General features: G+C 50.4%; 1 protein-coding gene across 21 annotated transcripts in view; it reads right to left on the bottom strand.

Moving 5' to 3' along the window:
* LOC102122539 (PI-PLC X domain-containing protein 1) overlaps positions 1–12,785 on the bottom strand; it is a 58,384-nt gene that overhangs the window by 20,984 nt on the left and 24,615 nt on the right. For 9 of the 21 annotated variants that reach the window (XM_074030358.1, XM_074030355.1, XM_074030356.1 and 6 more), the window contains exon 1: positions 1,845–1,983. In XM_074030358.1, coding sequence (XP_073886459.1) covers positions 1,845–1,971 — 127 coding nt within the window. In that variant the 5' untranslated portion in view covers positions 1,972–1,983. Of the gene's footprint in view, positions 1–1,844; positions 1,993–5,075; positions 5,194–9,176; positions 9,289–9,886; positions 9,928–11,431; positions 11,587–12,785 lie in introns of those variants that run through there. The other 12 variants (XM_074030364.1, XM_074030365.1, XM_065538265.2 and 9 more) reach the window with 6 other exon arrangements.

Below are 12,785 nucleotides of genomic sequence, written 5' to 3'. Positions count from 1 at the left end.
TGTATATACACATATACATGTATATATACACATGCACATATATACATACACATATATACACATACACACACATATACGCATATGCACATACATATATATACACATATACACATATACACGTATACATGTATATATACACATGCACATACAACATACATATATACACATATACACATATATACACATATGCACATACACATATATACGCATATACACATATACGCATATATATACATACATATACACATATATACATACACGTACATATACACATATACACATAGCTGTATATACATATACAAAGATATACATGTATATGTACTCATATGCACACATGTACACATATACACATAGCCTCATGTGTACACACATCTGTATATGTGCATGTGCATATATGTGTGCATAAGTACAAATGTGTATACATTGTGCATGTGTATGTGCCTTATCTACATGTGTCCATGTGTAGGTATATGTGTACATGCACATATACCTGTGCGTGTGCATAGGGGCAAGCGTCTATACATACGTGTATGCATATGTGTCTATGTGCATGTATGTACATGTTTGTGGACGCATATGCATGTATGTGTATGGATACCTGTGTGTGCATATGTGCAACGTTACATATGGATATACACGTGTGTGCATGTGTAGGTGCACCTGTGCATGTGTGTGTTCATGAATATGCATAAGTATGTGTGGACACATCTGCACATCTGCATGCATATGTGTGTGAGCCTACATCCATGTAGACATGTGTGCATGAGTATGTGTGAGCCTCTGTCCAGGTATACAGGTGTGTGTACATGTGTGTGCTTATGTGCATGTATACATGTGCCTGCATGGGCCTCCATGTGTGTGTATGTGTGCTTCCATGTGCATATGTGTGGGTACGTGCATGTGTGCATACGTGTGTGCATGTATGTGTTTATAGGTGTATGCATGTGTGTGCATTTATGTGTATGTGTGCGCATGCATCTGTGTTTCCATGTGCATGTGTGGGTATCTGCATGTGTGTGTGCATGTATGTGCATGAATGTGAGTGTACGTGCCTGAGTGCATATGTAGTTGTGTGTGCATGCATGTGTATGTTTCCGTGTGTGTGCACATGTGTGCATGCGTGTGTGTGCATGCACGTGTGCCTATGTGTCTATGTGCATCTGTGTATGTGATATGGTTTGGCGGTGTCCACACCCAAATCTCATCTTGAACTGTAGCTCCCACAATTCCCAGGTGTCATGGGAGGGACCTGGTGGGACGTCACTGAATCTTGGGGTGGGTCTTTCCCATGCTGTTCCGATGACAGGAAGTCTCTTGAGATCTGATGGTTTCAGAAAGGGGAGCTCCCCGGCATACGCTCTCGTCTGCCACCAGGTAACCCGTGACTTTGCTCCTCATCCACCTTCTGCCGTGACTGTGAGGCCTCCCCAGCCAGGTAGAATGGTGAGTCCATTAAACCTCTTTCTTTTATAAATTACCCAGTCTCAGACATGTCTTTCTTCGCAGGGTGAGAACAGACCAACACAGTATGCACGTGTGTGTGTGTCTGTGTGTATGTGTGCATATGTGTGTGCGTATGTGTGAATGTGTGTATGTGTGCATATGTGTGTATGTGTGCATATGTGCACGTGTGCATGTGTGCATAGATGCCTGTGCATACGTGTGTACATGTGTGCATGCCTCTGTGTGTCCATGTCTGCGCATGTCCATGCCTATGTACATATGTGTATGCACGTCAGTGTGATTTGCAGGATTTCCCCACACCCAGGATTGCTCCTACAGCCAGCATCTCCACTGGGGAACGCAGAGGTAACAGCCCCCGCCCCACCCCACCCCACCCTCACCTGGGATGGAGAGGTGGTGTAGAGGCACATCCCAGAGCTGGGGACACAGTGCCGACATCCAGTCCTCGTTCGCATTTCTGCAGCGCAGGTTGGAGAAGCTGCTGGAAGTGCTCACCTGCCCGCCCATCGGAGGTGAACCCTGGGCAACCTGAGGAAGAAGAAGAGGAGAGAGATTTTTTATGGTTAAAGTTGTGCTGCTTACACAGGGGTCATGGCTTCCCCTGGGAGGGGCTGGGGTGGTGGAGAGTGTGGGGTGGAGATCAGACTTCCTGAGAAAGGGGAGAGAGGGGCCGGGAACGGTGGCTCACGCCTGTCATCCCAGCACTTTGGGAGGCTGAGGCGGGCGGATCACGAGCTCAGGAGTTCAAGACCAGTCTGGCCAACATGGTGAAACCCCCTCTCTACTAAAGATACAAAAATTAGCCAGGCGTACTGGCGGGGACCTGTAGTCCCAGCTACTCGGGAGGCTGAGGCACCTCGTGATCCACCTGCCTCGGCCTCCCAAAGTGCTGGGATGACAGGCGTGAGCCATCACTCCTGGCCTTCTCCCTTCCTTCTTTGTTGCCTAATAAATTCTCCGTTCCTTAAAACCACTCCACGTGTGTCCACGCCATGTCATCTAAACTGGCGCGAGACCAAGGACCCGGGTGTCCCTCCAGTCACCGGAGCCATAGCAGTTTGGTGCATTGGCCGGGAATTCATTCACAAGAGCGGTGAGGATGGGAAGAATCTCACCCTCAGATCTGTCCTTTAATCTCAGGGTTGTCGTCCAGCTATCCTACCGCAAAGCTTTCCTTCTTCCCTTCCTTCTCTATCCGCGGTCTCTCTGTCGAATGCACGGGAATTTTTACAGCCTAGGGAAGGAATCCTGTTGGGCCACACCAGGAAATGCTGTCGACCAGGGATACAGCTCAGGCTTCCAGGAATACGGTTCTCTCCTTTCCCCCTAAGTAAAGTTACTTGGTACTAATTCTCTAGCAGGTGCATGGTATTTCCTTTTTTTTCTTTTTTTTTCTTTTTTTTTGAGACGGAGTCTCGCTGTGTCGCCCAGGCTGGAGTGCAGTGGCCGGATCTCAGCTCACTGCAAGCTCCGCCTCCCGGGTTCACGCCATTCTCCTGCCTCAGCCTCCCGAGTAGCCGGGACTACAGGCGCCCGCCACCTCGCCCGGCTAGTTTTTTGTATTTTTTAGTAGAGACGGGGTTTCACCGTGTTAGCCAGGATGGTCTCGAACTCCTGACCTCGTGATCCGCCCGTCTTGGCCTCCCAAAGTGCTGGGATTACAGGCTTGAGCCACCGCGCCCGGCGCTTTTTTTTTTCTTTTTTTTTGAGACGTTGTTTCGCTCTTTTTGCCCAGGCTGGAGTGCAGTGGCGCGATCTCAGCTCACCGCAACCTCCGCCTCCCGGGTTCAAGCGATTCTTCTGCCTCAGACTCTAGAGTAGCTGGGATGACAGGCACCTGCCACCACGCCCGGCTAATTTTTGTATTTTTAGTAGAGACGGGGTTTCTCCATGTTCGTCAGGCTGGTCTCGAACTCCCGACCTCAGGTGATCCACCCACCTCAGCTTCCCAGAGTGCTGAGATGACAGGCATGAGCCACCGCACCCGGCCAGTGCATGGTATTTCTAAGGCAACAGCGTCCCCTAGTGGGAACAGAAATCCTCTTCGTGGCCGGGCAGCACTTTGGGAGGCCGAGGCGGGCGGATCACGAGGTCACAAGTTCGAGACCAGCCTCACCGACATGGTGAAACCCCCGTCTCTAGTCAAAATACAAAAATTAGCCAGGCGTGGTTGCACACGCCTGTAATCCCAGCTATTCAGGAGGCTGAGGCAGGAGAATCGCTTAAACCCGGGACGTGGAGGTGGCAGTGAGCCGAGATCACGTCACTGCACTCCAGCCTACTGACAGAGCAAGACTCCGTCTCAAAAAAATAAATAACAATAATAATAATAGGCACCAGGAGGAGGCACAAAAGAAAAAGAGAAACCTCAGGAGAAGGACAAAGCCTCTAGCAACAGCTTGGCAGGCTTGCAAACTCCAAGATCTCCCCAGGTGCATCCGGTAGTTGCTAAAAGTGTGGCAGGCCAGGACATTTTAAAAAAAGGAATGGCTGGGCGCGGTGGCTCAAGCCTGTAATCCCAGCACTTTGGGAGGCCGAGACGGGCGGATCACGAGGTCAGGAGATCGAGACCATCCTGGCTAACACGGTGAAACCCCGTCTCTACTAAAAACTACAAAAAACTAGCCGAGCAAGGTGGCGGCGCCTGTAGTCCCAGCTACTCAGGAGGCTGAGGCAGGAGAATGGCGGGAACCCGGGAGGCGGAGCTTGCAGTGAGCTGAGATTGCGCCCCTGCACTCCAGCCTGGGGGACAGAGCGAGACTCCGCCTCAAAAAAAAAAAAAAAAAAAAAGGAATGGCCGGGCAGCAAGACAGAGTCACCTCGCTCCTGCCCAGCCTGTGGTGAAAAGCAGTGGGGACAGAACTGCTCCCAGAGTGGGAGGTCAGTGGGTGCAAACCCCCTGCTCCAGTGGCTCCAAATGCCATCACAGCACACGGCCCCGGGCGATTCCGGAAATGGAAGGAAAACAGACCTCCTTCTAAACACTAGAGCCGGCCTCCCTCCTTTGTCCTCTCTCCTTTCTCCTCCCTCTTCCAGGCCTCCCCACTTCCTATAAGGGGCATCTCAGGAAAAACTCTAATCCAATCATTTTCTCAATCTGAGTGGTAGTTAGGAGGACCTATTTACATACGTTTCCAAGCCACTGTCATGCCAGCTCTACTGTCATGAAAAGCCTCCAAGTTAAGCCTAGGAAATAACTGTTTCCACTGCACACAATGTGCCAGGACGACTGCCCTCTAGGGACAGCTCTTAGCCAGCAGCCAGTAAAGCAAGATAAGCAGTCACTCTCCGGAGATTCAAGAGCTCAATTAGCTGATAGCTCTTATAACAGCACTTAAATTACGCCAGGGAAACGTAGCTAACATGGATGCTGATTCCTAGAACGCTTTCCTGATTATCCATGCTCATGCTGCCATTCAGAAGGAAAAGCATCTTCTTACCACGAATGGATCTCCTATAAAATATCACCAGGAAGGTAGGGCGCGGTGGCTCACGCATGTCATCCCAGCACTTCGGGAGGCCGAGGCGGGAGGATCACCTGAGGTCGGGAGTTCAAGACCAGCCTGACCAATGGGATGAAACCCCGTGTCTAGTAAAAATACAAAAGTTACCTGGGCGTGGTGGCGGGTGCCTGTCATCCCAGCTACTCAGCAGGCTGAGGCAGGAGAATCGCTTGAACCCAGGAGATGGAGGTTGCAGTGAGCTGAGATTGCACCACTGCACTGCAGCCTGGGCAAGAAGAGTGAAACTCTGTCTCAAAAATATAGACAGACAGACAGATAGAGATAGAGAGATAGCTATAGATATAGAGAGATAGATATAGATATAGAGAGAGATGATAAAGAGAGAGATATATATAGACACATAGATATATATAGATAGAGATGATAGAGAAGATAGATAGATAGATGATGGAGATAGGTAGATAACAGATAGATAGATGGATAGATAGATAGATAGATAGATAGATGGATAGATAGATAGATAGATAGATAGATGATGGAGATAGGTAGATAACAGATAGATAGATAGATGATGGAGATAGGTAGATAACAGATAGATAGATGGATAGATAGATAGATAGATAGATAGATAGATAGATGGATAGATAGATAGATAGATGGATAGATAGATAGATAGATGGATAGATAGATAGATGATGGAGATAGGTAGATAACAGATAGATAGATAGATGATGGAGATAGGTAGATAACAGATAGATAGATAGATGATGGAGATAGGTAGATAACAGATAGATAGATAGATGATGGAGATAGGTAGATAACAGATAGATAGATAGATGATGGAGATAGGTAGATAACAGATAGATAGATAGATGATGGAGATAGGTAGATAACAGATAGATAGATAGATGATGGAGATAGGTAGATAACAGATAGATAGATAGATGATGGAGATAGGTAGATAACAGATAGATAGATGGATGATGGAGATAGGTAGATAACAGATAGATAGATGGATGATGGAGATAGGTAGATAACAGATAGATAGATAGATGATGGAGATAGGTAGATAACAGATAGATAGATGGATGGATAGATAGATAGATAGATAGACAGACAGACACATAGATAGACAGATAGATAACCTCACCAGGAAATTAGCAGGTCATTATTCTCAGTTTTTCTTCCAGGAGAGACAGCAGGGATGTATTGTAACATCAAAAGGGAACAGACAAAGTAGCCCAAAGGAAAGAGATTAGCTGATCAGGCGGCCAAATCAAAGGCAAGGAAGCCTCAAGGCAGTAACACACTTCCAGCCCTTCTAATCCAGGAGGACTCCATAAAAGAAACTAAACCTCAGTATTCCACTACAGAAATAGAGAAAGCCCCTTCTCAGGGGTACGCTTGTCAGCTGTTGGGCTCCAGTCAGGATGGCAAACTCTATTTGCCAGGCTGCAGCCAATGAAGGTTTTGGTTTTTGTTTTTGTTTTTTGAGACGGAGTCTCACTCTGTCACCCAGGCTGGAGTGCAGTGGTGTGATCTCGGCTCACTGCAACCTCCACCCCCTGGGTTTAAGCGATTCTCCCACCTCAGCCTCCCGAGTAGTTGGGAGTAGATGCGCCCGCCACCATGCCTGGCTAATCTTTTGGGTTTTTTGTTTGTTTGTTTGTTTTTTAGTAGAGATGAGGTCTCATCATGTTAGCCAGGATGGTCTCCATCTGCTGACCTCGTGATCCGCCCGCCTCGGCCTCCCAAAGTGCTGGGATGACAGGCGAGAGCCACCGTGCCCGGCCAGAGTTTCGTAAAATCCTTCACCAAAGCTTTTCACTTGGGAGAGGATAAAACGTATCAATGTGCTCAGAGATTTGTTTTCAGACAGAAAAACCTCTCAACTGGGTAAGCATGTAACCTCTCTAGCTCACTTCCAACAAAAATTAACCCAAGTACCAGAACGGCAGCCCCAGGAAATAAAAGCACCTTTATCTCACCCAGGAAATCTGGTGTTAGTGAAAACTGTCATCTCTCTCCTTCACTAAGCCAAGCTGGGAAGAGCCCTAACCCTGTTCTTCTCGAACCCGCTCAGCAGTGAAAGATACTGGAATGAACGCCTGGATACATCACGCTCAAGTCAAAGTCTGACTCGCTGAGGGCACAAGCCCTGACAGCTCAGAGGAATGGCCTGAAAAATAGGGGATCTTAGGCCGGACGCGGTGGCTCACGCCTGTCATCCCAGCACTTTGGGAGGCCGAGGCGGGTGGATCACGAGGTCAGGAGTTCAAGACCAGCCTGGATAAGATGGTGAAACCCCATCTCTACTAAAAATACAAAAATTAGCCAGGCGTGAGGGCAGACGCCTATAATCCCAGCTGCTCAGGAGACTGACACGGGAGAATCACTTGAGCTCGGGAGGCAAAGGTTGCGGTGAGCCGAGACGGCGCCACTGCACTCCAGCCTCAGTGACAGAGTGAGGCTGTCTCAAGAAATAAATAGGTCATGCTGGGTGACCCACGCCTATAATCCCAGCACTTTGGGAGGCTGAGTTGCGTGGAACATTTGAGGTCAGGAGTTCAAGACTAGCTTGGCCAACATGCTGAAACCCCGTCTCTACTAAAAATACAAAAAAAATTAGCTGGGCAGTAGTGACATAGCCTGTAGTCCCAGCTACTTGGGAGGCTGAGGCAGGAGAATCACTTGAGCCTCTGGGAGGTGGAGGTTACAGTGAGCGGAGATTGCACCACTGCACTCCAGCCTGGGCAACTGAGTGAGACCCTGTCAAGAAAGAAAGAAGGAAAGGAAGGAAGGGAAGGAAGGGAAGGAAGGGAGGGAAGGGAGGGAAGGAAGGAAAGAAGGAAGGAAGGAAGGAAGGAAGGAAGGAAGGAAGGAAGGAAGGAAGGAAGGAAGGAAGGAAGGAAGGAAGGAAGGGAAGAAAGGGAGGGAAGGAAGATGGGGTCTTGCTATGTTGCCCAGTCTGGTCTGGAACTCCCGGACTCAAGAGATCCTCTCATCTCAGCCTTTCAAAGTGCTGGGATTCTAGGTGTGAGCGCGTCCGTGCCCGGCCTGCTTCATAACTTTAATCCTTAACCGAGTAAATTAACTCCTGGGCCTTCTGTGCACACACACAGAACAGAAAAAACTGCATCTGTAATGCAGGTGAACTTGGAAAACGGAGCTTGAGAATCTTGCACATTAGGTGGGAAAAAAGCCCCATTCTGGGCTGCATATTAAATTACTGTGGGGCCGGCCGGGCGCGGTGGCCCTCTCCTGTCATCCCAGCACTTTGGGAGGCCGAGGTGCGTGGACCACCTGAGGTCAGGAGTTCGAGACCACACTGGCCAACATGGTGAAACCCCGTGTCTACTAAAAATACAAAAATCAACCAGGCGTGCTGGCATGCACCTGTTATCCCAGCTACTTGGGAGGCTGAGGCAGGAGAATCACTTGAACCCGGGAGGCGGAGGTTGCAGTGGGCCGAAATATCACCACTGTGGTAAGAGTTATTAAGACATTATTTTAGACAGATGGAGAGGAAAAGGGGGCTGGGGGCGATGGCTGACGCCTGTACTCCCAGCACTTTTGGAGAACGAGGCCGGTGGATCACCTGAGGTTGGGGGTTCAAGACCAGCCTGACCAACATGATGAAACCCCGTCTCTACTAAAAATACAAAAAATTAGCCAGGCGTGGTGCCACATGCCTGTGACCCCAGCTAATTGGGAGGCTGAAGCAGGAGAATCGCTTGAACTCGGGAGGCGGAGGCTGCAGTGCACAGAGATGGGGTCACTGCCCTCCAGCCTGGGCAACAAGAGTGAAGCTCCCCCATCTCCAAAAAAAATTTAAAAAGGAGGGAAAGAGAGGAAAAGGGGTCCTTGGAAAGTGTTTTTGCAGCTCCAAAAAACGTTTCTTGTCTAGCGTGAAAGCCCCGGCTCTCAGACCCCGCTGGGCAACCCTTAATAGGCAAATGCGAGCCATTAAAGCTGGGCGCCGTCAACAGGCCAATTCCCACCGCTGCCGTCTTGCCGTCGCCCCCACCTGTGCCTGACCTCCCGGCCGCCCCCACATACCGCCATAATGGCCGCCCCCACCTGTGCCTGACCTCCCGGCCGCCCCCACACGTTCCGCCATCATGGCCGCCCCCACCTGTGCCTGACATCCCGGCCGCCCCCACATACCACCACCATGGCCGCCCCCACACGTTCCCGCCCTCCCGGCCGCCCCCACACGTTCCCGCCATCATGGCCGCCCCCACATACCGCCATCATGGCCGCCCCCACACGTTCCCGCCATCATGGCCGCCCCCACCTGTGCCTGACATCCCGGCCGCCCCCACACGTTCCGCTATCATGGCCGCCCCCACACGTTCCCGCCCTCCCGGCCACCCCCACACACCCGCCATCATGGCCGCCCCTACACGTTCCCGCCATCCTGGCCGCCCCCACCTGGTCCCGCCCTCCCGGCCGCCCCCACACACCCGCCATCATGGCCGCCCCCACACGTTCCCGCCCTCCCGGCCGCCCCCACACGTTCCCGCCATCCCGGCCGCCCCCACACACCCGCCATCATGGCCGCCCCCACACGTTCCCGCCATCCCGGCCGCCCCCACACACCCGCCATCATGGCCGCCCCCACACGTTCCCGCCATCCCGGCCGCCCCCACACATTCCTGACATCCCGGCCGCCCCCACACGTTCCTGACATCCTGGCCTCCCCCACCTGGTCCCGCCCTCTCGGCCGCCCCCACACGTTCCGCTATCATGGCCGCCCCCACACGTTCCCGCCCTCCCGGCCGCCCCCACACGTTCCCGCCCTCCCGGCCGCCCCCACACGTTCCGCCATCCCGGCCGCCCCCACACACCGCCATCCCGGCCGCCCCCACACATTCCTGACATCCCGGCCGCCCCCACACGTTCCGCCATCCCGGCCGCCCCCACACATTCCTGACATCCCGGCCGCCCCCACACACCGCCAGGCGCGTAGAACATCATGGCGCCTGTATTTGCATATGACGGGGCTGGGCTGGGCGGGCCACGTTTTTCGCGGGCTACGTGAATGACAGGCCTGGTCAGACCAATCCGCTGAGCGCTATGCAAATCAGCCACGCCTCCTCCAGGCGCCGCGTTACCCGGGCTGGTCTCCTCCCTCCTCCCTCCGCTTTGGAGCCCCCGGTCCCTCGGCCTCCGTCCGGGGAGATACTTCCTTTTCCTTTCCCCCTTGTCGCCTTTTTTTTTTTTTTTTTTTTTTGAGACGGAATTTCGCTCTGGTTGCCCAGACTGCAGTGAAATGGCGCGATCTAGGCTCCCCGCCGCCTCCGCGGTGCCGGGATCCCAGGCCTGAGCCACCTGCCCGGCCCTCCCTTCCCTTCTTGCCTATTAAACGCTGCGCTCCTTAAAAACCACTGCACGTGTGTCCGTGTGGCCTTATTTAATTCCACTGGAGAGGAAGAACCTGGTGTTCCTGCACCACCAGCGCCTATCACCACTGCACTGCAGCCTGGGCGACACAGCAAGACTCTGCCCCCCAAAAAAACGGATATATAAATATATAATATAAATATATATTTATTTTATATGTAAAATATAATATAAATATATATTTTATATGTAAAATATAATATAAATATATATTTATTACATATAAAATATAATATAAATATATATTTATTACATATAAAATATAAATATATATTTATTACATATAAAATATAATATAAATATCTATTTATTACATATAAAATATATAAATATCTATTTGTTACATATAAAATATAATATAAATATCTATTTATTACATATAAAATATAATAATATATATTTTATATATAAAATATAATATATATATTTTATATATAAAATATAATATAAATATATTTTATATATATTTATATATATAAATATTTATTTATATATATATAAATATAAATATATATTTTATATATAAAATATAAATATATATATTTTTATATATATAAATAAATTTATATATATATAAATTTATATTTTATATATAAAATATACTATAAATATATATTTTATATATAAAATATATTTATAAATATTTAAAATATTTATATTATAAAATATAATATAAATATATATTTAAAATATAATATATCGGTGGCTCAAGCCTGTAATCCCAGCACTTTGGGAGGCCGAGACGGGCGGATCACGAGGTCGGGAGATCGAGACCATCCTGGCTAACCCGGTGAAACCCCGTCTCTACTAAAAAATACAAAAAACTAGCCGGGCGAGGTGGCGGGCGCCTGTAGTCCCAGCTACTCGGGAGGCTGAGGCAGGAGAATGGCGTGAACCCGGGAGGCGGAGCTTGCAGTGAGCCGAGATCGCGCCACTGCACTCCAGCCTGGGCGACAGAGCGAGACTCCGTCTCAAAAAAAAAAAAAAAAAGAAAAAAGAAAAAAGAAAAGATAAAAGAAACGGGACCCAGAGGAAGGGAAGACGCCCAGGCCTCCTGGGGAAAAGGAGACAAACTTCAGCGGAAGCTGCAGACCCACCTTGGGTCCCAGGCGCAGGGGGACTTCGGAATTCGAATTGTTGATCTTGAGCCCAGAATGAAAGGCCTGGTCTCTCCCTGGGCCGCAAGAAAGGACGAGATCCTTTGGGTCTGCAGCTCCTGGCGGCTGCCCGTGCTGCCTTCTCGTCCACTCTCAGGCACGGCTTCCCAGTTGGCTGCAGGTTTTGTTTTTATTTACATCTTCCCAAAATCCCTTCCTCCCAGACCCAGCTAAGTTGATAAGCTCAGGCCTTCCCGGCTGCCAGGACTGGGCGGGCGGGAGGGAGGGAGGGAGGGATGGAGAGAGGGAGGGTCCCCAGAGCCTGCAGGGCCCAGGAGGAGGAACCCATTATTTATCAGCTCAGCCTCAGGCTCTTTCTTCAAGAGTAGCAACCACACCTGTGCTGTGGCTCTGGGTCCCCAGGAGGGTGCTGGCCCCTTCTCTGCAGCCGTGCAGTGATCTGCCTGGAGCAGCCCAGGAGGGCCGCTGTGAACCTCCGGATGCCCAGGGTCCCAGGGCCGCAGGGTGGAGGGGAGGTTAAAATGCAGGTCTGGGTGGGGCCCAGTGGCTCAGGCCTGTCATCCCGAACACTTTGGGAGGCTGAGGCAGGTGGATCACCTGAGGTCAGGAGTTCGAGACCAGCCTGGCCAACATGGTGAAACCCCGTCTCTACTAAAAACACAAAAGTTAACCAGGAGTGTGGCAGGTGCCTGTCATCCCAGCCACTCGGGAGGCTGAGGCAGAAGAATCCCTTGAACCCGGGAGGCGGAGGTTGCAGCGAGCCGAGATGGTGCCACTGCACTCCAGCCTGGGGGATAGAGCCAGACTCCCATCCAAACACAAAAAACCTTCATCTCCACACCCTCTTTTTTTTTTTTTTTTTTTTTTTTTGAGACGGAGTCTCGCTCTGTCGCCCGGGCTGGAGTGCAGTGGCCGGATCTCAGCTCACTGCAAGCTCCGCCTCCCGGGTTTACGCCATTCTCCTGCCTCAGCCTCCCGAGTAGCTGGGACTACAGGCGCCGCCACCGCGCCCGGCTAGTTTTTTGTATTTTTAGTAGAGACGGGGTTTCACCGTGTTAGCCAGGATGGTCTCGATCTCCTGACCTTGTGATCCACCCATCTCGGCCTCCCAAAGTGCTGGGATTACAGGCTTGAGCCACCGCGCCTGGCCCACACCCTCTTATCTTAATGCAGATATTCCTTTCTACGAATAACTCCTCTGTGTGTGCGTGTGTGTGTGTGTGTGTATGTGGAGCGACAGGGTCTTGCTCTGTTGCCCAGGCTGGAATGCAGTGGCACGATCTCAGCTCACTGCAGCCTCCGCCTCCTGGATTCAAGTGATTCTCCTGCCTCA

This window comes from Macaca fascicularis, chromosome Y (genome assembly GCF_037993035.2).
Source record: "Macaca fascicularis isolate 582-1 chromosome Y, T2T-MFA8v1.1".
NCBI classification, from domain to species: domain Eukaryota; kingdom Metazoa; phylum Chordata; class Mammalia; order Primates; family Cercopithecidae; genus Macaca; species Macaca fascicularis.
The sequence above is the reverse complement of the archived record's forward strand: the minus strand, read 5'-3'. Positions and strand labels throughout refer to the sequence as shown.